Genomic DNA, 27,180 nt, shown 5'->3' with positions numbered 1-27,180 from the left:
ATAAAATAAGACCCTTGACTTGTTACAGAGCCAGAAATTGGAAGCCCTCTATTCATCCCTGCATATTGGTTGCATCTACCACCAAACAAAATTGTTCCCTCTTCTCTTCCCTTAACCCTTTGTATATTCTTGTGTTTTAGCATTATACCATATTGTCTTCCCAGTTACACTGCAGGCTTCTTGATGGCAGAAGTCAAATTCTGTAGCACCTGTACATGTAGTAGGCACAATCTATGAAACTTTGATTGCTGAAGAAAGAATGGATGGATACAGTAATGAACAAATGCTAGTAATCTTGTGATTAAACAGTTAGTTAAGTCATTGACAAGGTAATGGCTAAGTCGCTTCAGTCATGTCCAACTCTGTGCGACCCCATAGACGGCAGCCCACCAGGCTCTACCATCCCTGGGATTCTCCAGGCAAGAACATTGGAGTGGGTTGCCATTTCCTTCTCCAGACAAGGTAATAGTAAAGTCAATTCGTAATGTGCTCTTGAACTCTCATAGTCTTATACAACTTTTTTGAAGATCAGTTTACAAAGCTGCCAGGGTATATAAGAAGACATAGGGCAAAGCAGATGCTAAGTGGGAGACAAGTTTCTGCTATAGTCTGTGTAGACCACTAATGGTTCCAGAAGGCGAAGAGTCATTGGTGAGATCTCTTTAGTGATGGACTAGTCTATAGGTCTACTTAGGCATGAAGATCTTTGTGTTTACTCAAAGTAAACATTAGGATCTAGTTTTGTTATGGACCTTTCATATTTTGGGCTTCCCTTGTGGCTCAGCTGGTAAAGAATCTGCCTGCAATGTGGGAGATGTGTCCCTGGGTTGGGAAGATCCCCTGCAGAAGGGAAAGGTTACACACTCCAGTATTCTGGCCTAGAAAATTCCATGGACTGTATTGTCCATGAGGTCAGCAAAGAGTCTGATATGACTGAGTGCCTTTCACTTTCACTTTCTTTTCATACTTTAGGAAATTTTCATTTGGAAAATAATTATTTTAGACAAACCCAAGTTGTTAATGATTTCCCTGTTGGCTCTGACAGTAAGAATCTCCCTGCAATGCAGTGGATCTGGGTTTGATCCCTGGGTTGGGAAGATCCCCTGGAGAAGGGAATGGCTACACTTCTTGCATGGAGAATTCCATGGACAGAGGAGCCTGGTGGGCTATAGCTCATGGGATCGCAAAGAGTCAGACATGCCTGAGCGACTAATGCTTAAGTTGTTATACATTCAGTAATACTTGTATGAGCTGGTCATAAAACCTGTGATACTTGGACTGAGTTTTGTGGCTATATCTTGAATCTTTATGGGAAGTCCCTTAAATGTCCTACTGTCCATAAGACACATCTTTCAGCCCAAAATATGACCAAATGAGTTATAATTTCTTTATTGGTGTTTAGTTATGTAAACTTAATATGTCAGAATATTCATGAAAAAAACTTTAAGAATACCTTAATGAAGTTTAGTAAATGTAAATATAGAATAAGTCAATAGAGGAAACTTTTCATATAATTTCATTATGTAACATTAAAACATTTTCTTTTCTTTCAGGGTGCTCTGGAACAGGGCTCAAATTCTCAGCTCATGGCTGTCCAATACACAGAAACCACTAGTATCAGGTAAGAAAGTGTGGAGGCTCTTGGTTAAGGAATTCTAAATATCTAGTATTTCAGTAAAGTTGAAATACACTTTGCTTCCATCTTAAACTTGTTCTCATCATTATCTTATAGAAGCAGATTGTTCAGCTATATGTAGTAACTTATAGATCTCTGTAACCAGAATATTTCATTCAATTACTATGTGTATAGTAAAAATATATTGTTAAAAATATATTCATTTTTTGGCACATTATTATGATGGCATATTATTTCTTTATCAGTTAAAAATGTTTTTAATCTCTCAGTTCAGTCACTAAGTCATGTCTGACTCTTTGTGACCCCATGGACTATAGCACGCCAGGCCTCCCTGTCCATCACCAACTCCCGGAGTTTACTCAAACTCATGTCCATTGAGTCAGTGATGCCATCCAACCATCTCATCCTCTGTTGTCCCCTTCTCCTCCTGCCTTGAATCTTTCCCAGCATCAGGTTCTTTTCAAATGAGTCAGTTCTTCACATCAGATGGCCAAAGTATTGGAGTTTTAGCTTCTGCATCAGTCCTTCCAATGAATATTCAGGACTGATTTCCTTTAGGATGGACTGGTTTGATCTCCTTGCACTCCAAGGGACTCTCAGGAGTCTTCTCCAACACCACAGTTTAAAAGCATCAATTCTTCGGTGCTTAGCTTTCTTTATAGTCCAACTCTCACATCCATACATGACTACTGGAAAAACCATAGCTTTGACTACACGGACCTTTGTTGGCAAAGTAATGTCTCTGCTTTTTAATATGCTGTCTGTGTTGGTCATAACTTTTCTTCCATGGAGCAAGCATCTTTGAATTTCATGGCTGCAGTTACCATTTGCTGTGATTTTGGAGCCCCCCAAAATAAAAACTGTCACTGTTTCCACTGTTTCCCCATCTATTTGCCATGAAGTGATGGGAACAGATGCCATAATCTTAGTTTTCTGAATGTTGAGCTTTAAGCCAACTTTCTCACTCTCCTCTTTCACTTTCAACAAGAGGCTCTTTAGTTCTTCTTCACTTTCTGTCATAAAGGTGGTGTCATCTGCGTATCTGAGATTATTGATATTTCTCCCGGCAATCTTGATTCCGGCTTGTGCTTCATCCAGCCCAACGTTTCTCATGATGTACTCTGCATGTAAGTTAAATAAGCAGGGTGACAGTATACAGCTTTGACGTACTCCTTTCCCTATTTGGAACTAGTCTGTTGTTCCATGTCCAGTTCTAACTGTTGCTTCCTGACCTGCATACAGATTTCTCAAGAGGCAGGTCAGGTGGTCTGGTATTCCCATCTCTTGAACAATTTTCCACAGTTTGTTGTGGTCCACACAGTCAAAGCCTTTGGCATAGTCAATAAAGCAAAAGTAGATGTTTTTCTAGAACTCTCTTGCTTTTTCAATGATCCAACAGATGTTGGCAGTTTGATCTCTGGTTCCTCTGCCTTTTCTAAATCCAGCCTGAACATCTGGAAGTTCACAGTTCACATACCTTTGAAACTTGGCTTGGAGAATTTTGAGCATTACTTTACCAGCGTGTGAGATGAGCGCAATTGTCCAGCAGTTTGAGCATTCTTTGGCATTGCCTTTCTTTGGGACTGGAATGAAAACTGACCTTTTCCAGTCCTGTGGCCACTGCTAAGTTTTCCAAATTTGCTGGCATATTGAGTGCAGCACTTTCACAGCATCATCTTTTAGGATTTGAAATAGCTCAACTGGAATTCCATCACCTCTGCTGGGTTTGTTCCTAGTGATGCTTCCTAAGGCCCACTTGACTTCACATTCCAGGATGTCTGGCTCTAGGCTGGTGATCACATCATTGTGGTTATCTGGATCATGAAGATCTTTTTTGTATAGTTCTTTTGTGTATTCTTGCCACCTCTTCTTAATATCTTCTACTTCTGTTAGGTCCATACCATTTCTGTCCTTTATTGAGCCCATCTTTGCATGAAATGTTCCCTTGGTATCTCTAGTTTTCTTGAAGTGCTCTCTAGTCTTTCCCATTCTATTGTTTTCCTCTATTTCTTTGCACTGATCACAGAGGAAGGCTTTCTTATCTCTCCTTGCTATTCTTTGGAACTCTGCACTCAAATGGGTATATTTTTCCTTTTCTCTTTGCCTTTCACTTCTCTTCTTTTCACAGCTATCTGTAAGGCCTCCTCAAACAACCATTTTGCCTTTTTGCATTTCTTTTAATCTCAAACTTGCTATTGAAAACTGAAAACTGCTTGAACCTACACTGCTACTTAAAAAAGCTTTTAAAAAATGTTTTAAAGTGAATTATAGTTGACCTTCTTTATTCATGTATTCTGTATTTATGAATCCTCTTACTAAGAAAATTTATTTGTACCCCCAATCAATACTCAAAGTACTTTCATGGTTATTTGCATTCCCAGGTGAATTTCAGCAAAACAATACTTTGGCTTCTTGTTCCAGCTCTCATACTATAAACACTTGTCCTTTCCGAGATCTATTTAGTGCCATATTTTTTACATTGTATGATTTTTGCTTGTAAATTCATCATTTAAAATTGCCCCCAAGCATAGTACTGAGTGCTGCCTAGTGTTTGTCAGAGCTCGAGAAAGCTGTATTGTGCCATGAAGAGAAAATATGTGTTAGATAAACTTCTTTTGTACATGGGTTATAGTGCTGTTGACTGTGAGTGCTTTGTTAATGAGTGAACGGTATTTGTTAAAGAAAGTATCTTTAAATGGAAACATATAAAGCAAGGTTATATGTTGATCAGTTAACAAAAATGCTGTAACTAAGGGCTCACAGGAACCTAACCTGTATTTCCCTTAGGAGAATGGTTCAGTGTTTTCGCATTCAGAGTTTACACTGACTTTACAGAACATAACTACCGTAAATAATAAGAGTTGTGTAGGCAAAATATTATAGTTATAAATGGCCTATTGAGTACATGAAATTATTTCAAAGGAAGTTTTTATGGCTCATTTATAATTCCCTTTTAGGTCAGTCTTTCCCTCCTCCTAAGTTAATAAAAGTTTGAAGACATAGAAGAACCTGTAAGAATTAAATATGTATGATTTTTGTTTTTTAAGAAAAATAAACATTTTTTTACTCTCTTTAACTTTTGGGTGTTAGCTTACTGTGCTAAACAATAAAAGACTCTGAAAATATTATTAAGAACTATATTAATACCATTTGAGTACATCTTTTGGGATATGATGTGGTTTGAGGTATTACATTTTTAGGTATAATTTTACCAAGGCACTGACATGATACTTTTAATATCTGTGGCTAATAATTGTTGAGTGACTCCTATGGAACAGGACCCATAGGAGTAACATGCTTGGTACTAACATCTCTGACCCCAGTGACAGTCCTGAAAGGTTTATGTGGTTACCCTCATTTTACTGATGAGGAAAATAAAGTTGCTCAGGGATGGCTTTCCCCAAGAATGCCCATTTGAGGGGTGGAACAGGAATTCAGAAACAAGTATATTTGTTTCCAAATCCTAAGCTCTTTTTCACCTTTTGTACAGCCTCATAAACAAGTGCACTTTCACAGATTTGACAGAATGGTGAACAAGAACTTTTCCTCAGACTTAATTTTTGTTACCAAAATTTTAAAATCATGCCAACTGATGCAAAAGTTTATTTTCTGGTACTTCTGTTGGCTTTACATGCTTTGCAATGTGCTTGACTGTCTGGTACATTTTAGAGCCTTGATTCAGAAATGAGAGTTTAGCTTTAGTGAACTGGATCTTAGCTTTTCAAAATGTTATTATAAAAATTGCTGCCAAAATGCTACTAATATTTTGGTTGAGAGAGATTCTTATGATTCAGATGTCACCTTAGATTAGGAAGCAATTTTGAGAGGATAGAAATTCATCAGTTTAAGAGCACTTTGCCATTTTCTTACTTCACCAGGAACTCAGGGAGTGAACTACAGGTGTATTATGCTTCACCTAGAAGTTATCAAGACTTCTTTGAAGCCATCCGCAGAAGGGGAGACACGTTTTATGTTGTGTCGTTTCGAAGGGTAAGTTCATTTTGAAAGAATAAAAGAAATATTTTTGAATACTTGCTGTACATAAGGCATTGGGCTGAATACTGTGGAAGATAAAAATATATGAGATAGGAAGCAATATAAAATAAATTGTATGAGTGGAACACTCTAAGTGCTATAATACAAGCTTGACTTTGAGCTGTTCAAGTTATGAAGAGGAACATGGAGTTGATACCACACAATACTTAGAAAATATAAGCTGCTTATTGATTTTTATTCTTTGTTGTCCCTATAACATATTGTTAGTTTATAACTAAAGGAAAAGTAAAAACATAAAAATTTCTTTTTAGGCTTTATGGTGGTTTTCCCATTTGGTTATTGGAAAGTAGATTTCTTAAATTTTAGCTTAATATGAGTTATGGGCTGATTAATACATTACTTGTGGAATGTTCGGATCTATGTAACTGAGACTTTCTATTCTTTTCTCTCTCCTTCATCAAGCATTTACTCTTATTAGTGAAGAATGTGTAAGATAATTAGTCACTTATGCAAAAGAAAATGTTTATATGACCACTTATGAATGTTACAAATGTTAGACTATTGAAATGTATAGCTTATTTTCGTGCCATCTACTTTTCCTCTAAAATGAAAATACATTTTTCATAGAATTGCCATTTGAATATCTCTGTTAAAGTGCTGTATGTTAAACCAGTAACACATGAATAGGTTAGAATTCTTTGGTAGTTTGTATCCTAGGTTTTTCTTTTTCTTTTTTTAAAGAATGTAGAGAGGCATGATAGAAATAAGCATATGCTGACAATAAACAATTCATTCTCTGATTATTGTCACAACTCACTATCACTGAAATTTTCAGTTAATTCTTTTCCTGAAGTATAAATATCTAGCGGCTCAGAATGTTGGACTTGAAGATTAAGGTAGTCAAACATTTCATGTATGTGTAGTCATTAATCAAATGTGTTAGGAGATTTGGAATACTATAGTGAAGGTATCTCATGACTTCTGCCTTTTCTCAAAAATTCCCTGTGCTCAGTCTGTTCTCTCAGATGTGATCGGTGTATTTTTATACTGCACCAGCCTCAAAGTTCATTTTCAGCAGCAAGGGGGCAGCTGAAAACAGGATTTCGGCAAGGCTCCAGCTGTGTTGGCTGATGAGAACTTAGTGTTACTTTGGGTTGACACAGTCATGTTGGGGGGAAATGTAAACGGGATCCAGCACTATGAAGAAGAGACTTGATGGGTGTTAAAAGGAATGTGTTGATGTATATATATAATGAATATAACCACAAAAGAAACAACTGAAATAGCTGAATACTTTTTCTTAGGTTTGGGATAATTTCTGTATTATTTGATGAAAACAGTACAGTATACGTTAAAAGCAATTGTCAAGCCACAGACTGACATCATGACTACTACTAACATTTTTCTAGGGAGGTGAACAAGTTATTTGTTATGAAGAAAATTATCGTAGCCTTAAAAGGACTGTATTTTTACGAAGGAAGATGAATGCTATTCTTTTTTTTTAATGAATACATTACATTTCTTACATTTGTAAAAGCTACTCCTCATTCAGTTCAGTTCAGTCGCTCAGTCGTGTCCGACTCTTTGCGACCCCATGAACTGCAGCACGCCAGGCCTCTCTGTCCACCGCCAACTCCCAGAGTCCACCCAAACCCATGTCCATTGAGTCGGTGATGCCATCCAAGCATCTCATCCTCTGTCATCCCCTTCTCCTCCTGCCCCCAATCCTACCCAGCATTAGGGTCTTTTCCAATGAGTCAACTCTTCGCATGAGGTGGCCAAAGTATTGGAGTTTTAGCTTCAACATCAGTCCTTCCAATGAACACCCAGGATTGATCTCCTTTAGGATGGATTGATTGGATCTCCTTGCAGTCCAAGGGACTCTCAAGAGTCTTCTCCAACACCACAGTTCAAAAGCATCAATTCTTCGGTGCTCAGCTTTCTTCACTGTCCAACTCTCAGATCCATACATGACCACTGGAAAAACCAGTAGTTTTTTCATTAGTTTCCATTACTTCTCATTAGTTTCCTGTGAAAAGTGCTACTAGAAAATTATTCGTCACCCTCCCTCCAATCTTCTGATGTTCTGGAAGGAACTGTCTCATGTTTAATAAAACTGTTGGACTCTCTCACATTCTGTTTGAGTTTTTCATTTCCTAATTACTTATCATATCTTAGTGTTTTGTATCAAGGAAAAGTGAGGATAAGCATGAACTTAACTAGGTAACAGTCAGTACAAGTTAGAGAGAGATAGCATCCTTTTTTACTTGATCTTGTTTTATTTTGTTTCAACAGTAGGAATAAGGAAGTTAATTTTATCATCATGACTGTGTCATTGGATAGGAATTTGATTCTTAAATCCTGGGTTGTTCTTTTTTGTTCTTGCTAAAATGAAAATGAGAGACATAATGATCTCATGCTTACATGCTTAGTTTTCTTTTCCATTTTTTTCAGTATAAAATATTCTAACAGTTTTATCAAAAAGGCAAGTGGCATCATTTCTTGTGTAGAAAAATGTAGAAATCTCAATAAAAATAAATAAGGAAAAAAAAAAGAAAGAGGTAGAAGTCTCACTCAGGCTCTTAATTTCATTGACAGAAATTACTGTAATTGATACTGTGTAACTGCATTAGAAATTAAGAAGTATAGGAATTTTGATGCCCCTAGGTTTTGCTTAGTATAAATGAAAATTAACGGGGCCAATAAGCAAACCATATTGTTTTATTTTGTAATTGGACATGTGTTTAGCCAATATTTTAATATATAAAAAAGTAGATGTAGCTATTGACTGTTTAGTATACCATTATTTAATAAACCAACTCTTATATTTCATAGCTTGGAATGTGCACTAGTCCTCATGGAAAATTAGAATAGTGGCTTGTTGTCATTCCTGATTGAACAGCAGCTCTGGTAATTCCACTTTAGTCTTTTTCTCACATACTTATTCAGACTCCCCAAACGTAAAAGACAGTTTGATTTTATATACATACACACACACACACACACATATATAATTATTTGGAATTTCTGCAATAATCTGGCTCATGATCCATGGTCCATTCATTTGTGACCAAGGAAATAGGGTGGATTTCTTTAAATGTACCAGCAAGTTTATGCAGAAGGAATAGCTTGGACCACTAGTCTGAGAAAAAGATTGTGATGAGCCATTAGAACTTCATAAACTGTTCATTATGATCACATAACAGCTGCTTTTTTAAAAAAGTTCTTTCTTTATTGGTCCCTAGTTTTTTTCGTCTCAGAGGCTTGTCTTCTCATGTGTATCACAAGCCTCTGAGAGGCAGGAAGTGCCATGTGCTTTTTTATTACTACAGCTGACACTTAGCACCATGCCAGTCCCTCAGTGTTTACTGAACAAAACAATTCTATGTATGGTTCACTAAGGGAAGTCACAGTGATGAAAGTTCATTGTTTTTCATGATCATTTAAGGTGTATATTTACATCTGTTTTGCTTAGAGAAATTTAGATATATTTTGCTGATCTAAGAAGTAACATGGGCAGTGCCAAATTCCAGCAGTAAGTTCAGTTAGAGATGACCTGTCTCTGCTTTATTTGTGGTTGTATTAGCCAGAGATGTATCAGCTTTCTGCTTATGCCTGAATCTAAGCTTTAGAGCTAAGAAAAAAATCACCTTGGTGAAATTATTGGAGTGGATTGTTGTTAGACGTTGTTGCTTTTTTTTGTGGAGAAGGGGTGGTGTGTAGTATCTCTGCAGATTCAAGCAGCATGAACCAGAGACTTGTATCTTTGGACAAAGAATAAGAAAGACTCTTAACAGTGCAGAAAGGTTGACTGGTGATGTTAATGATTCAAAATGTTTGCCAAAGATTTATTCCCACAGAAGGCCATAAAGGAGAGTTTCACAGAATGACAATGACATTTTCTAAATTAATGCCTTAAGTAATACCTAATACATGCTTAGAAGAATGGCATATTTTCTTAATGTATATTATTTATTTCATAGAAATTTTTGTTTAGTATATAACTTCATATAAAATCTTTAGAGGCAAGAGGAATTTCTTTAGTAATCAAAGGAAATTAGTGTATAAAATCTGCTTCAAAAGGATACAGCTTCTTTTGTTTTGGGACTTCACAACTACACATGGATCTTAGAGTTTGGCATTTACTTATCTCTGCTTTCATGGCCTTTTAGCCAAATTCCTTCTCTGGCTGAAAAAAGAAGTGACTAAATGAATTTGGAAAAATACTTGCATTTTAAAAATATGTCTTTCAAAGAATTAATCTCAAAAATATACAAGCAACTCCTGCAGCTCAATTCCAGAAAAATAAACGACCCAATCAAAAAATGGGTCAAAGAACTAAACACATTTCTCCAAAGAAGACATACAGATGGCTAACAAACACATGAAAAGATGCTCAACATCACTCATTATCAGAGAAATGCAAATCAAAACCACAATGAGGTACCATCTCACACCAGTCAGAATGGCTGCTATCAAAAAGTCTACAAACAATAAATGCTGGAGATGGTGCGAAGAAAAGGGAACCCTCTTACACTGTTGGTGGGAATGCAAACTAGTACAGCCACTATGGAGAACAGTGTGGAGATTCCTTAAAAAACTGGAAATAGAACTGCCATATGACCCAGCAATCCCACTGCTGGGCCTACTCACTGAGGAAACCAGAATTGAAAGAGACACGTGTACCCCAATGTTCATCGCAGCACTGTTTACAATAGCCAGGACATGGAAGCAATGTAGATGTCTGTTGGCAGAGGAATGGGCAAGGAAGCTGTGGTACATATACACGATGGGATATTACTCAGCCATTAAAAAGAATGCATTTGAATCAGTTCTAATGAGGTGGATGAAACTGGAGCCTATTATACAGAGTGAAGTAAGCCAGAAAGAAAAACACCAATACAGTATACTAATACATATATATGGAATTTAGAAAGATGGTAATGATGACCCTATATAGGAGACAGCAAAAGAGACATAGATGTAAAGAACAGACTTTTGGACTCTGTGGGAGAAGGCAAGGGTGGGATGATTTGAGAGAATAGCATTGAAATATGTGTATTATCATATGTGAAATAGATCGCCAGTCCAGGTTTGATGCATGAGACAGGGTACTCAGAGCTGGTGCACCTGATGACCTTGAGAGATGGGATGGGGAGGGAGGTGGGTGGGAGGGTCAGGATGGGGAATACAAGTACACCCGTGGCTGATTCATGTGAATGTATGGCAAAAACCACCACAATATTGTAAAGTAATTAGGCTCCAATTAAAATAAATTTTTTAAAAAATTTTAAAAAACGTCTTTTCTTAGAAGAGAGAGTCTTAAAAAAAAAAAATCCTTACTTTAGAAGGCTTTTTTCCAAATACATTTTTAGCTTACTTTAAGATATACTGTTATTCAGGTCTTAAGCACATTATAAAAAATAGAACAGACTTGTCTGAGGATTCACTTAACCTCAGTTTAGTTAATGATTATATCAAGAACATTATATGTCCATTTTCTTTTTAATTCATATACAAACATGGTACCTTTAATGTATATGGCCATTATAGTGTACTTTCATATTCCAGTCCCCTATAATGAAAAGGACATCTTTTTTGGGTGTTAGTTCTAGAAGGTCTTGTAGGTCTTCATAGAATCTTTCAACTTCAGCTTCTTCAGCATTACTGGTTGAGGCATAGACTTGGATTACTGTGATATTGAATGGTTTGCCTTGGAAATTAACCGAGATCATTGTTTCATTTTTGAGATTACATCCAAGTACTGCATTTCGAACTCTCTTTTTGACTATGAGGGCTACTCCATTTCTTCTAAGGGATTCTTGCCCACAGTAGTAGATATAATGGTCATCTGAGTTAAATTCACCCATTCCAGTCCATCTTAGTTTGCTGATTCCTAAAATGTTGACGTTCACTCTTGCCATCTCCTGTTTGACCACTTCCAATTTGCCTTGATTCATGGACCTAACCTTCAAAGTTCCCATGCAATATTGGTCTTTACAGCAGTGGACTTTACTTCCATCACCAGTTCCATCCACAACTGGGTGGTGTTTTGCTTTGTCTTTGTCTCTTCATTCTTTCTGGAGTTATTTCTCCCCTGATCTCCAGTAGCATACTGGGCACCTACTGACGTGGGGAGTTCATCTTTCAGTGTCCTATCTTTCTGCTTTTTCATACTGTCCATGGGGTTCTCAAGGCAAGAATACTGAAATGGCTTGCCATTCCCTTCTCCAGTGTACCACGTTTTGTCAGAACTTAACACCATGATCCGTCTGTCTTGGGTGGCCCTACACAGCATGGCTCATAGTTTCATTGAGTTAGACAAGGCTGTGGTCCATGTGATCAGATTGGTTAGTTATCTGTGATTGTGGTTTTCAGCCTGTCTGCCCTCTGATGGAGAAGGATAAAAGGCTTATGGAAGCTTCCTGATGGGAGAGACTGACTGAGTTAGAAATTGGGTCTTGTTCTGATGGGCAGGGCCATGCTCAGTAAATCTTTAATCCAACTTTCTGTTGATGGGTGGGGCTATGTTCCCTTCTTGTTATTTACCTGGGGCCAAACTATGGTGGAGGTAATGAAGATGATGGTGTCCTCCTTCAAAGGTCCCGTGTATGCCCTGCTACACTCAGTGCCCCCAGCCCTGCAGCAGGCCACTGCCGACCCACGCCTCTGCTGGAGACTCCTGGACACTTACTGGCAAGTCTGGATCAGTCTCCTGTGGGGTCACTGCTCCTTTCTGCTGGGTCCTGGTGTGCATAAAGTTCTGTTTGTGCCCACCAAGAGTTTGTTTCCCAGTCCTCTGTAAGTTCTGGCAGCTCTGTGATGGGGTTAATGGCGACCTCCTCCAAGAGGGCTTATGCCATACCCAGGTCTGCTGCACACAGAGCCCCTACCCCTGCGTCAGCCTACTGCTGACCCGTACATCCACAGGAGACACTCAAACACAGTTGTTAGTCTCAGTCTCTGTGGGATCTCTGGGTCCTGAAGCAGGGCAAAATCTAATCGAGTCTTGCCAACAGAATGCACTGGTCATAGCAAACACCTTCTTCCAACAACACAAAAGAAAACTCGACACGTGGACATCACCAGATGGTCAATACCGAAATCAGATTGATTATATTTTTTGCAGCCAGAGATGGAGAAGTTCTATACAGTCAGCAAAAACAAGACCAGGAGCTGACTGTGGCACAGACCATGAACTCCTTTTTGCAAAATTCAGACTTAAATTGAAGCAAGTAGGGAAAACCACTAGGCCATTCAGGTTTGACCTAAATCAAATCCCTTACGATTATACAGTGGAAGTGACAAATAGATTCAAGGGATTAGATCTGATAGAGTGCCTGAAGAATTATGGACGGAGGTTCGTGACATTGTACAGGAGGCAGGCTTCAGGACCATCCCCAAGGAAAAGACATGCAAAAAGACAAAATGGTTGTGTGAGGAGGCCTTACAAATAGCTGTGAAAAGAAGAGAAGTGAAAGGCAAAGGAGAAAAGGAAAGATATTCTCATTTGAATGCAGAGTTCCGAAGAATAGTAAGGAGAGATAAGAAAGCCTTCCTCAGTGATCAATGCAAAGAAATAGAGGAAAACAATAGAATGGGAAAGTCTAGAGATCTCTTCAAGAAAATTAGAGATACCAAGGGAATATTTCATGCAAAGATGGGCACGAAAAAGGACAGAAATGGTATGGACCTAACAGAAGTAGAAGATATTAAGAAGAGGTGGCGGAGGCGGGGATAAGATGGCGGAGGAATAGGACGGGGAGACCACTCTCTCCTCCACAAATGTATCCAAAGAACATCTAAACGCTGACCAAACTTCACAAAACTACTTCTGAAGGCTGGCTGAGGACTTCAGGCTTCCACAAAAACTGCGCATTATCTTCAAAAGAGATTACGTGCCTAAAGCAACTCCCAGCAAAGAACCCCAGACGCTCGCATCATCCGCCACCAGCAAGTGGGGGCTGAACGGAGAGGAGCGGGCGGCATTGCCTAGGGTAAGGACCGGGCCCGAGTGCCCCGAGGGCAATCTGAGGGAGCTAACGTGAGATAGTAACCTAAACTGTGGGACAGCGAGAGAGAAAGAACTATCCCGCGAAAAGCCCAACTCTAAGGCACTGCCAGCCCGCTCACAGAACAAAGGACTGAGCGATACCAGAGGAGAGCTAGCCGACTGCGGACCGCCCCATCCCCCGCCGGACACAGCGGGCAGGCGGGGCCCGCCAGAGCCGGAAAGGGGCAAACTCGGCTCCAGAGAGGGCACCCCCTACCAAACTGCAAACAGGCTCCCAGTTTCTAAGCAAAGACTGCCTGAGATCCCGGAGGGTCGACAGCCGCCGGGAGGGTCGCAGCCAGAGACCAGCTCCCCAGAACCGACACAAAGCACACCGGAGCCGGGCGCGCCCGTAAACCGAGGCGGGGACCAGGGAGGTGATAAGCCGCACCGCCCCAACAGGGGACAGCGCGCTCGCCAAACTCCTGGCCGCCTGGGCAGCTCCGACCGGGAACGGCACAAGCCGCGGGCGAAACCGAGTCTGCGCCTTTGTGGAGTAACCGGGAGCCTGAACCTGAGCGGCTTAGACCTGGGAAGTGCACGCAGCTCAGGGCCCGCTCCCCGGCCGAGTAACCTGAAGCCTGAGCAGGGTAGACGGGGAAAGCACACACGCCGTGAGCGGGGGCGAACCCAGTGCGGCCGAGACACTGCGAGCTTACCACACGCACGCCAGAATTGCAGTGTTCCTTCCTCCCCACAGCACGATTGAACAAGCGAACCTAAAGAGATCACCTCCACCGCTTTGTTGCAGGGCGGAAATTAGATACTGAAGAGATCTCCAAACAGAAGCCAAATAAACAGAGGGAAGCGCTTTGGAAGGGACAGGCCAACAGATTAAGATCCCTGTAGTTAATACCGACTGCATTGAAAAGGACCTATAGATCTTGAAAAGTATAAGCAGGAATAAGGATCTATCTAAAACTGAGCAGATCCCACACTGCTCACAACAGCTCCAGAGAAAGTCCGGGATATATATATTTTTTACTATTTTTTTTTTAATTTTTTTTTTTTTAATTAAAAAAAAAATTTTTTTTTTCTCTTCTTTCCTTTTTCTTCAAGTCCTCTATTACACCTTTAACTTTCATTTTCATAACCCACTATTAACTTGCAAAAAAAAACAAACCCTATTTTTGAAGCAAACTACATACATATATCTTATACCTTTTGTGTTTTCTTTTTTTAATGTTTTTTTCCTGTTCTACATTTTTTTTACTGTTTCTTTTTTTACTGTTTTACTGTTTTTTTTTTCTTTTTACACTGTTTCCTTTTTTCTTTTTTTTTTTTTTTAGATTGTAAGTTTTGTAAGAGTCTAACCTCTACTCTAGATTTTTAATCTTTGTTTTACATATTTGATATCAACTTTGTACATTTATGAACCCAATCTTTAGGACCCACTTTTACTCAGGAGTGTGATCACTGGCCTGATCACTCTCTCCACCTATTGATGCTCTTTCTTCTCCCTCAGGGAACCTCTATCTCCCACCCTCCTCCTTCTCTTCTCAACCCAATTCTGTGAATCTCTGAGGGTGTTCTGGGTACCGGAGAACACTTCAGGAACAGGATACTGCCCAGATCTCTCTCTCCCCTCTTAATTCCTCCCTTTCTACTCATGCTCACCTCTGTTACCTTCCTCCCCCCTCTCTATGTATCTCTGTGAATCACTCTGAGGGTTCCAAATTGTGGAAAGCACAGAGGGAAGTGCTTACTGGCTAGATTGCTCTCTCCACATTTGAATTCCCCTCTTCCCCTCCTGGTCACCTCAACCCACCCCCCCCACCTCATCTCTCCATGTAACTCAGTGAACCTTTCTGGGTATCCCTCACTGTGGAGAATCTTTTCACCATTAACCTAAAAGTTTTATTATTGAGGCTGTATGGAAGGAGAAGTCTTGAGGCTACTGCAAGAATAAGACTGAAAGCCAGGGGAAATATTAATTAATAAGAGACCATCCAATAGCCTCCATAAATTCACTGAAACCAAGCTCCACCCAAGAGACAATAAGTTCCAGAGCAAGACATACCACGCAAATTCTCCAGCAACGCAGGAACATAGACCTGAGCATCAATATACAGGCTGCCCAGAGGCACACCAAATCCATAGACATCTCAAAAATTAATACTGGTCACTCCATTACACTCTAGAGAGCAGAAATCCAGCTCCACCCACCAGAACACCGACACAAGCTCCCCCAACCAGGAAGCCTTGACAAGCCACCTGTCCAACCCCAACCGCAGTGAGGAACCTCCACAACAAAGAGGAACTTCATACTACCAGAATACAGAAGGGCCACGCCTAACACAGCAATCTAAACAAGATGAAAAGACAGAGAAATACTCAGCAAGTAAAGGACAATGAGAAATGCCCACAAAGCCAAACAAAAGAGGAGGAGATAGGGAATCTATCTGAAAAAGAATTTAGAATAAGGATAATAAAAATGATCCAAAATCTTGAAAGCAAAATGGAGTTACAGATAAATAGCCTGGAGACAAAGATTGAGAAGATGCAAGAAATGTTTATCAAGGACTTAGAAGAAATAAAAAGGAATCAATATAGAATGAATAATGAAATAAAGGAGATAAAAGACACTCTGGAGGGAACCAACAGTAGAATAACGGAGGCAGAAGATAGGATAAGTGAGGTAGAAGATAGAATGATGGAAATAAACGAAGCAGAGAGGAAAAAAGAAAAAAGAATCAAAAGAAATGAGGAAAACCTCCGGGACCTCTGGGACAATATGAAACGCCCCAACATTCGAATCATAGGAGTCCCAGAAGAAGAAGATAAAAGGAAAGGCCATGAAAAAATACTCGAGGAGATAATAGTTGAGAATTTCCCTAAATTGAGGAAAGAAATAGTCACAGAAGTCCAAGAAACCCAGAGAGTTCCAAACAGGATAAACCCAAGGCGAAACACCCCAAGACACATATTAATCAAATTAACAAAGATCAAACACAAAGAACAAATATTAAAAGCAGCAAGGGAAAAACAACAAATAACACACAAGGGGATCCCCATAAGGATAACAGCTGATCTTTCAATAGAAACCCTTCAGGCTAGAAGGGAATGGCAGGACATACTTAAAGTAATGAAAGAGAATAATCTACAACCCAGATTACTGTACCCAGCAAGGATCTCATTCAGATATGAAGGAGAATTCAAAAGCTTTACAGACAAGCAAGAGCTGAGGGAATTCAGCACCGCCAAACCAGCTCTCCAGCAAATGCTAAAGGATCTTCTCTAAACAGGAAACACAGAAAGGATGTTTCAACACGAACTCAAAACAACAAAGTAAATGGCAACGGGATCATACTTATCAATAATTACCTTAAATGTAAATGGGTTGAATGCCCCAACCAAAAGACAAAGGGTTGCTGAATGGATACAAAAACAAGACCCCTATATATGCTGTCTACAAGAGACCCACCTCAAAACTAGAGACACACACAGGCTGAAAGTGAAAGGATGGAAAAACATATTCCATGCAAATGGAGACCAAAAGAAAGCAGGAGTCGCAATACTCATTTCAGATAAAATAGACTTTAAAATAAAGGATGTGAAAAGGGACAAAGAAGGACACTACATAAAGATCAAAGGATCAATTCAAGAAGAAGACGTAACAATCATAAATATATATGCACCCAACATAGGAGCACCACAATATATAAGGCAAATACTAACAAGTATGAAAGGGGAAATTAACAATAACACAATAATAGTGGGAGACTTTAATACTCCACTCACGCATATGGATAGATCAACTAAACAGAAAATTAACAAGGAAACACAAACTTTAAATGATACAATAGACAAATTAGATTTAATTGATATTTACAGGAGTTTCCACCCCAAAACAATCAATTTTACCTTTTTCTCAAGTGCACATGGAACTTTCTCCAGGATAGATCACATCCTGGGCCATAAATCTAGCCTTGGTAAATTCAAAAAAATTGAAATCATCCCAGCCATCTTCTCTGACCACAATGCAGTAAGATTAGACCTCAATTACAGGAAAAAAACTATTAAAAGTTCCAACATATGGAGGCTAAACAACACGCTTCTGAATAACCAACAAATCACAGAAGAAATCAAAAAAGAAATAAAATTATGCATGGAAACGAATGAAAATGAAAACACAACAACCCAAAACCTATGGGACACTGTAAAAGCAATACTAAGGGGAAGGTTCATAGCAATACAGGCGTACCTCAAGAAACAAGAAAAAAATCAAATAAATCAACTAACTCTACACCTAAAGCAACTAGAGAAGGAAGAAATGAAAAACCCCAGGGTCAGTAGAAGGAAAGAAATCTTAAAAATTAGGGCAGAAATAAATGCAAAAGAAACAAAAGAGACCATAGCAAAAATCAACAAAACTAAAAGCTGGTTTTTCGAGAAGATAAACAAAATTGATAAGCCATTAGCCAGACTCATCAAGAAACAAAGGGAGAAGAATCAGATCAACAAAATTAGAAATGAAAATGGAGAGATCACAACAGACTCCACAGAAATACAAAGGATCATAAGAGACTACTACCAACAGCTATATGCCAATAAAATGGACAACTTGGAAGAAATGGACAAATTCTTAGAAAAGTATAACTTTCCAAAACTGAACCATGAAGAAATAGAAGATCTTAACAGACCCATCACAAGCACGGAAATCGAAACTGTAATCAGAAATCTTCCAGCAAACAAAAGCCCAGGACCAGACGGCTTCACAGCGGAATTCTACCAAAAATTTAGAGAAGAGCTAACACCTATCCTACTCAAACTCTTCCAGAAAATTGCAGAAGATGGTAAACTTCCAAACTCATTCTATGAGGCCACCATCACCCTAATTCCAAAACCAGACAAAGATGTCACAAAAAAGGAAAACTACAGGCCAATATCACTGATGAACATAGATGCAAAAATCCTTAATAAAATTCTAGCAAACAGAATCCAACATCATATTAAAAAGATCATACATCATGACCAAGTGGGCTTTATCCCAGGAATGCAAGGTTTTTTTAACATCCGCAAATCAATCAATGTAATACACCACATTAACAAATTGAAAGAAAAAAACCATATGGTTATCTCAATAGATGCAGAAAAAGCCTTTGACAAAATTCAGCATCCATTTATGATTAAAACCCTCCAGAAAGCAGGAATAGAAGGAACATATCTCAACATAATAAAAGCTATATATGACAAACCCACAGCAAACATTATCCTCAATGGTGAAAAATTGAAAGCATTTCCCCTAAAGTCAGGAACAAGGCAAGGATGCCCACTTTCACCACTACTATTCAACATAGTTTTGGAAGTTTTGGCCACAGCAATCAGAGCTGAAAAAGAAATAAAAGGAATACAGATAGGAAAAGAAGAAGTAAAACTCTCACTGTTTGCAGACGACATGATTCTCTACATAGAAAACCCTAAAGACTCTACTAGAAAATTACTAGAGTTGATCAATGAATATAGTAAAGTTGCAGGATATAAAATTAACACACAGAAATCCCTTGCATTCCTATACTCCAATAATGAGAAAACAGAAAGAGAAATTAAGGAAACAATACCATTCACCATTGCATCAAAAAGAATAAAATACTTAGGAATATATCTACCTAAAGAAACAAAAGACTTATATATAGAAAACTATAAAACACTGATGAAAGAAATCAAAGAGGACACAAACAGACGGAGAAATATACCGTGTTCATGGATTGGAAGAATTAATATAGTGAAAATGAGTATACTACCCAAAGCAATCTATAGATTCAATGCAATCCCTATCAAGCTACCAATGGTATTTTTCACAGAACTAGAACAAATCATCTCACAATTTGTATGGAAATATAAGAAACCTCGAATAGCCAAAGCAATCTTGAGGAAGAAGAATGGAACTGGAGGAATCAACCTGCCTGACTTCAGGCTCTACTACAAAGCCACAGTCATCAAGACAGTATGGTACTGGCACAAAGATAGAAATATAGATCAATGGAACAAAATAGAAAGCCCAGAGATAAACCCACGCACCTATGGACACCTTATCTTCGACAAAGGAGGCAAGAATATTCAATGGAGAAAAGACAATCTCTTTAACAAGTGGTGCTGGGAAAACTGGTCAACCACTTGTAAAAGAATGAAACTAGAACATTTCCTAACACCGTACACAAAAATAAACTCAAAATGGATTAAAGATCTAAATGTAAGACCAGAAACAATAAAACTCCTAGAGGAAAACATAGGCAAAACACTCTCCGACATAAATCACAGCAGGATCCTCCATGACCCACCTCCTAGAATATTGGAAATAAAAGCAAAAATAAACAAATGGGACCTAATTAAAATTAAAAGCTTTTGCACAACAAAGGAAACTATAAACAAGGTGAAAAGACAGCCTTCAGAATGGGAGAAAATAATAGCAAATGAAGCAACAGACAAACAATTAATATCAAAAATATACAAGCAACTTCTGCAGCTGAATTCCCGAAAAATAAACGACCCAATCAAAAAATGGGCCAAAGAACTAAACAGACATTTCTCCAAAGAAGACATACAGATGGCTAACAAACACATGAAAAGATGCTCAACATCACTCATTATTAGAGAAATGCAAATCAAAACCACAATGAGGTATCATTTCACACCAGTCAGAATGGCTGCTATCCAAAAGTCTACAAGCAATAAATGCTGGAGAGGGTGTGGAGAAAAGGGAACCCTCTTACACTGTTGGTGGGAATGCAAACTAGTACAGCCACTATGGAGAACAGTGTGGAGATTCCTTAAAAAACTGGGAATAGAACTGCCATATGACCCAGCAATCCCACTGCTGGGCATATACACCGAGGAAACCAGAATTGAAAGAGACGCGTGTACCCCAATGTTCATCGCAGCACTGTTTACAATAGCCAGGACATGGAAGCAACCTAGATGTCCATCAGCAGACGAATGGATAAGGAAGCTGTGGTGCATATACACAATGGAATATTACTCAGCCATTAAAAAAAATACATTTGAATCGGTTCTACTGAGATGGATGAAACTGGAGCCCATTATACAGAGTGAAGTAAGCCAGAAAGAAAAACAACAATACAGTATACTAATGCATATATATGGAATTTGAAAGATGGTAACGATAACCCTATATGCGAGACAGAATAAGAGACACAGATGCATGGAACAATTTTATGGACTCTGAGGGAGAAGGTGAGGGTGGGACGTTCTGGGAGAATAGCATTGAAACATGTATATTATCATATGTGAAACAGAACACCATTCCATGTTCGATGCATGAGACAAGGGCTCAGGGCCGGGGCAATGGGATGATCCAGAAGGATGGGATGGGGAGGGAGGTGGGTGGGGGGTCCAGGAGGGGGAACACATGTAAACCCATGGCTGATTCATGTCAATGTATGGCAAAAACTATTGCAATGTTGTGAAGTGATTGGCCCCCAACTAAAATAAATAAATTTATAAAAAAAAAAAAAAAAAAAAAAGAAGAGGTGGCAAGAGTACACAAAAGAACTATACAAAAAACATCTTTACCACCCAGATAATCACAATGGTGTGATCACCAACCTAGAGCCAGACATCCTGGAATGTGAAGTCAAGTGGGCCTTAGGAAGCATCACTAGGAACAAAGCTAGCAGAGGTGATGGAATTCCAGTTGAGCTATTTCAAATCCTAAAAGATGATGCTGTGGAAGTGCTGCACTCAATATGCCAGCAAATTTGGAAAACTCAGCAGTGGCCACAGGACTGGAAAAGGTCAGTTTTCATTCCAGTCCCAAAGAAAGGCAATGCCAAAGAATGCTCAAACTGCCGGACAGTTGCACTCATCTCACATGCTAGTAAAGCAATGCTCAAAATTCTCCAAGCCAGGCTTCAATGGTATGTGAACTGTGAACTTCCAGATGTTCAGGCTGGATTTAGAAAAGGCAAAGGAACCGGAGATCAAATTGTCAACATCCGCTGGATCATCAAAAAAGCAAGAGGGTTCCAGGAAAACATCTACTTCTGCTTTTGACTATGCCAAAGGCTTTGACTGTGTGGACCACAACAAACTGTGGAAAATTGTTCAAGAGATGGGAATACCAGACCACCTGACCTGCCTCTTGAGAAATCTGTATGCAGGTCAGGAGGCAACAGTTAGAACTGGACATGGAACAACAGACTAGTTCCAAATAGGGAAAGGAGTACGTCAAGGCTGTATATTGTCACCCTGCTTATTTAACTTATATGTAGAGTACATCATGAGAAACGCTGGGCTGGATGAAGCACAAGCTGGAATCAAGATTGCCGGGAGAAATATCAATAACCTTAAATTTGCAGATGACAGAAAGTGAAGAAGAACTAAAGAGCCTCTTGTTGAAAGTGAAAGAGAGTCGAAAAGTTGGCTTAAAGCTCAACGTTCAGAAAACTAAGATCATGGCATCTGTTCCCATCACTTCATGGCAAATAGATGGGGAAACAGTGGAAACAGTGACACTTTATTTTTTAGGCCTCCAGAATCACAGCAAATGGTGACTGCAGCCATGAAATTAAAAGACGCTTACTCCTTGGAAGAAAAGTTATGACCAACCTAGACAGCCTATTAAAAAGCAGAGACATTATCTTGCCAACAAAGGTCCGTCTAGTCAAAGCTATGATTTTTCCAATAGTCATGTATGGATGTGAGAGTTGGACTATAAAGAAAGCTGAGCACCAAAGAATTGATGCTTTTCAACTGTGGTGTTGGAGAAGACTCTTGAGAGTCCCTTGGACTGCAAGGAGGTCCAACCAGTCCATTCTAAAGGAAATCAGTCCTGAATATTCATTGGAAGGACTGATGCAGAAGCTAAAACTCCAATACTTTGGCCACCTGATATGAAGAACTGACTCATTTGTAAAGACCCTGATGCTGGGAAAGATTCAAGGCAGGAGGAGAAGGGGATGGCAGAGAATTAGATAGTTGGATGGCATCACCAACTCAATGGACATGAGTTTGTGTAGTCTCTGGGAGTTGGTGATGGACAGGGAGACCTGGCATGCTGCTGTCCATGGGGTGGTGAAGAGTCGGACACAACTGAGTGACCAAACTGAACTGTACTGATTATACTTTACAAACCCCTTTCACATATATAATGTTAGTTCCATACATATGATAAAGTATTCCTAGTTTTATTTTACACATGGAAGTATTGAGGCACAGAGAGGTTAAGGAGCTTGTCTAAGGACTCAAAAATGGTATGCAGTAGAAATAGCAATAATTCAGGTGTTCTAATTTAATACAATGATTTTTTTTCTTTACATTCTGGTGTTGCATTTTAGATACATTGCAGAATATTTAAATAGCAAAATTACTCTGTCCCTCCAAAGCCAAGCATGTTTTGTTGCCAAATCTGCTGGCCAGTTTTGCTGGAGTTATTATAAAACAATTAAAATATTTTGTTTGTTAATTACCTGATGGTAGATTAAGTGCTTTATTAGGTTACACTTTCATAATAGTAAAGAATAACTTAATGGTCTGAATGATTACAGTATTGCTTCAGATTTGAAACCAAGGGAATAGAATAAGTAGGCTTTGAGAGTTTCTGGTTTCTTTTTAAAACAGTTGAGGGAAAAAAGAAATCTTTGCTGTGTCTTGAAAAGGAATTACTTTAGCCAAAATAGATAATATTTTAATGATTGGTACTCTAGAACTTCTCATAGAGAAGAGTGGTTTTTGTGCATGTGTAAATGCATCTTATTATGCATTCTGTATATCGCATGCTAGATTCTTAAGATGAGAAACTTTTGATCTCAAGCTCCTTGTTAAATATGAGTTACTGTTGTGTGGTTTTAGGGGATTTAGTCATTTGTTCCTTGGGTCTGTAACAGATTCCTAGCTAACATAAAAAAAAGTTTCTGTTATTTGGACTTTTCTATTATAAACTGTAATATAACTTGTTTTATGTTTGAAAAATGACTGTTCAATAGTCTCTATAACTAGAGTTGTAAGTAGAATAGCCATGGACACAAAGAATTTATAAGTCATGATTTCAAGTCTTCAAAATTTTCAGGATGGTGGGCAAGTCCATCTGAGTCAGGATAATTTTCCAACCTTTTGTTGTTCATGTGCTGTATTTAGTAATCTTTATTTTATGATGTATTTTCACATGCATTTGTTTAAGCTCCTTTTATAGATTGCAAGCTTTCTCTGGGCAGGAATAAATTTATTCCTCTGGTCTTTTTACAAAGTCTGTTGCAGTGCACTGCAGACTGTGTAAAGCAAGTCCTAAATAAATGTTAGGTCTGAAACTGCTGTTTATTTGTGCCTTTTTGCCTTATTTTTTATGTCCTATTGTTCAAAAGATTACTAGAGATGAGGTTTCCAGAAACAAATAAGGAAATTTTTCTCTGTGAATGTTTAAAATTACTTTTATTGTTTGAATAACTGTGGAAAAAATTTTAAATATTTAGTCTACTTTGATGTAGATAGATTTTTAGCTATAGAATAGAATGACTTCTAAAGTTACCCCTATTCTTCAGGTGGGATTTGATAATTGATAAAGTTTTGATAGTTTCCTTCTCATCAAACTTCAAATTTTTCATAATGGAGTAAGAAAACATTTCCTGAAAGCAAAACTGCATTTTAAGAAAAAATATTTCTTCACATCATGAATATGTGAGGGGAAATGTTTTTTAAATAACTCGTAGATGCAGCCTTTAGTGACTTGCATTCTAACTCCACTTCTGCCACTTACTCTTTGACTTTGGACAAATCACTTATCTCTCCTAATTTCATTTTCCTGATCTGTAAAATGATTAAGTTAGAGCAGATTTGCATTTTCCTTCTAACTCTAGAAATCTGAAATCTATGGTCTTCTATTTGTGTGTGTGTAGGTATTTGTGTGTATATGTGTTTCTGTGTGTCAACGCTGTCCTTTTAAAGATCTATAGTATTGTGTTAAAAACTCTTTAAAGTTACTAGAGTGACTCAGTTTGTTGGAGTTAGAACATTTTAAAGGTTTTGAAAAACAACCATAACAAAAACAAAATGTCAAGTTACAAGATAGACCCATAAGTTAATGAGTTTGATTTTTTAATTGCTAGTGACCTTATAATTTATCTAATAATGGTTTTATAGTGCTTATAATATGCCAGTCTTTCATCCTGAGGTAGGTACAATTATTATCTTCACTTTACAGATGAGGAGCCTGAGGCACAGAGAGGTTGATTAATTTGTCCAACGTGACATAGTTTGGAAGTGACTGAGCCAGCATTTAACTTACAGAGTTTGGTTCCAGAATCTGTGTTTCCAGCCACTTCCCAGTATTGCCCTTCTAGAACTTTTAAGTCCAAGTGCCTTATCTTTCAGAATATTCAGCTTGGATTTTAATTCAAGATTTTAATTCCACTGATCTGTCTGTTCAAAACATAGTTTGAATACTTCTGGTTCATTTTCCAAAGAACAAGACCAAAGATAAAGCCCTATGGAAAATCAGGACCCATGCTATGAAGAGGAACATTGTAGGAGAAATAGAGCTACCAGGGAAATACAGAGGAAATGATTAGAGATATATAAGAAGAATTGGAACAGTACTACAAATGAAGGGGAAAAAAATCTATTTTAATACATGGAGGTCAAGGAAGAAGAATTCAAAAAGGAGATGGTCAGCAGTATCGGGTGTTACAGAACTCACTGAGAATGAGGTGAGGAAAGCCCATTTGGCCTGTATAAACATGGAAATAATTGGTGACTTGAAGAGTATAGTTATGGTAGAGTAATCAGGACAGAATCCAGGTTAGAGGCTGAGAGAGATTGTGAAGGGAATAAAGTGCTGGGCTTGGTAAACTTGGCACTGAAGGGAAGGGGAAGTAGCCTGGATACAGGTAAAGGGAGGAGAACTAAGGTGTGTGTTTGTATATGTGTGCGTGCACGTGCGCACATGTGTGTGTTTAAGGATAGGAGAGATATAAAGTAAAGAGAGATTTGTTGTTGTTCAATTGCTAAGTCATGTCCGACTCTTCCTGGCCCCATGGACTACAGCACGCCAGGCTCCTCTATCTTTCACTATCTCCCAGAATAGTCAGAGAGAGACTGTTATGGTTAATTTATATACATATAAATATAAGAATGGAGTGCATATTTTATTTTTGGCAGATGTTTTAAAGGAAAATAAATATGTCAGTGTTTGTTCTTCATCTGTATTAATGTTTTTCTATTTAACTCAGAGCATGGAGGAAATTAAAGAAAAATTTTTCATTTGCAGTAGGACTACAAAAAGTAAATGGAAAAGTGGAATTAAAACCAGATTTCTACAAAATAAAATCATATTTGAAGTATTCCTTGAGACATCAAAAGTCGTCTAAATCTTAAACAGGGAGCTGGTTTTTAGTAATGGTAAAATGTTTTTAAAATACAAAAGTTGATAGAATTATTTCTAATTTAACTAATCCATAGATGGTCTTCAAGTTTTTCCTCGAAAAGTTTGAAAACTAGCAAAGTAGACTGTTAAATCATTTTGTGTTTAAACAGAATTTGGTGCTAGCTTTTTGATGATGTCATAAAACTTAATTACAGAGGAAGCAGGTATTATAGTTAGGAAAAGTTGTTGATTTACAATCTGACTCAGGAGTAAGATCTGAAATGCTTATGTCCTCCCCTCCCCTATATGTAGAGATTTCTTCATTTTGGACTATGATTTGTTTAACTTTGACACCATCAACAAATTTGCATACTGACATGTAGTTGGTTTTTCTTGAAAGATCCTAAGGCTTTAGTAGGTGTGTGTGGCATTTATTTCAAGACATTGATGCTAATCTGTAAAGAGTCTGTTATGGTTGGGCTTTGAGGAGTTTTCCAGTTCCTAGTATAGAATCACACTGGAAACCAGCAGGATAGATGATTAGCTGAGACTAGAGTGTGGTGTACGTCTAACTAAATAATTATGCAACTGTTTGCTTAATGTCTGTTTCCCTTGTCAGGCCTTAAGCACCTGAGGGCAAGAACCATCTCCATCTTAGTCATCATGCTATCCATAGTATCCAGCCTAGTATCAGGCAGAAAGCAGGTATTCAGTAAATATTGAGTGAATGAACAAACTGGATATCAAATCCATTAGTTTGACAGATGGATTCTAAATTAGTTTATAACATCACCATAATGTGATAAACAATTTGTGATAGACCAGCTTCTTGATTACTTTTATCGGGGTATTTAGGTCTCATGGTAAATCAATAAATCAGTCTTTGAAAATTAGTAAATTTAAATGCATTTTATACTATATAGGGAATATAACCAATATTTTATAATAATTTTAAATGGAATATAATTTATGAAAGTATTAAATCACTATGTTGTACACTTGAAACTAATATAATACTGTAAATCAACTGTTCAATAAAGAAAAAAAATGCTTCAAGAAAAGCTTGTCAATCTAATCTTCCATAGCCTATATTTTAAATAATTTAGGTAGAGTCATATATGTTCGATTATAATACACCTAGAAGTAAATCTTGAAAATAAAATATATCATACAGAATAA

The 27,180-nt window shown here is 38.1% G+C and overlaps 1 protein-coding gene across 2 annotated transcripts in view; it reads left to right on the top strand.

Annotated features, from left to right (window-relative positions):
- Positions 1-27,180, top strand: part of ATF6 (activating transcription factor 6) — a 248,846-nt gene that overhangs the window by 98,827 nt on the left and 122,839 nt on the right. For both annotated transcript variants that reach the window (XM_081491627.1, XM_081491629.1), the window contains exons 13-14: positions 1,554-1,621; positions 5,515-5,626. In XM_081491627.1, the coding sequence (XP_081347753.1) occupies positions 1,554-1,621; positions 5,515-5,626 (180 nt within the window). The remainder of the gene's footprint in view (positions 1-1,553; positions 1,622-5,514; positions 5,627-27,180) is intronic.

This window comes from Giraffa tippelskirchi, chromosome 5 (genome assembly GCF_054371585.1).
Source record: "Giraffa tippelskirchi isolate mGirTip1 chromosome 5, T2T-mGirTip1v1.2.pri, whole genome shotgun sequence".
NCBI lineage: Eukaryota > Metazoa > Chordata > Mammalia > Artiodactyla > Giraffidae > Giraffa > Giraffa tippelskirchi.
This window is presented reverse-complemented; position numbering and strand designations above follow the sequence as displayed.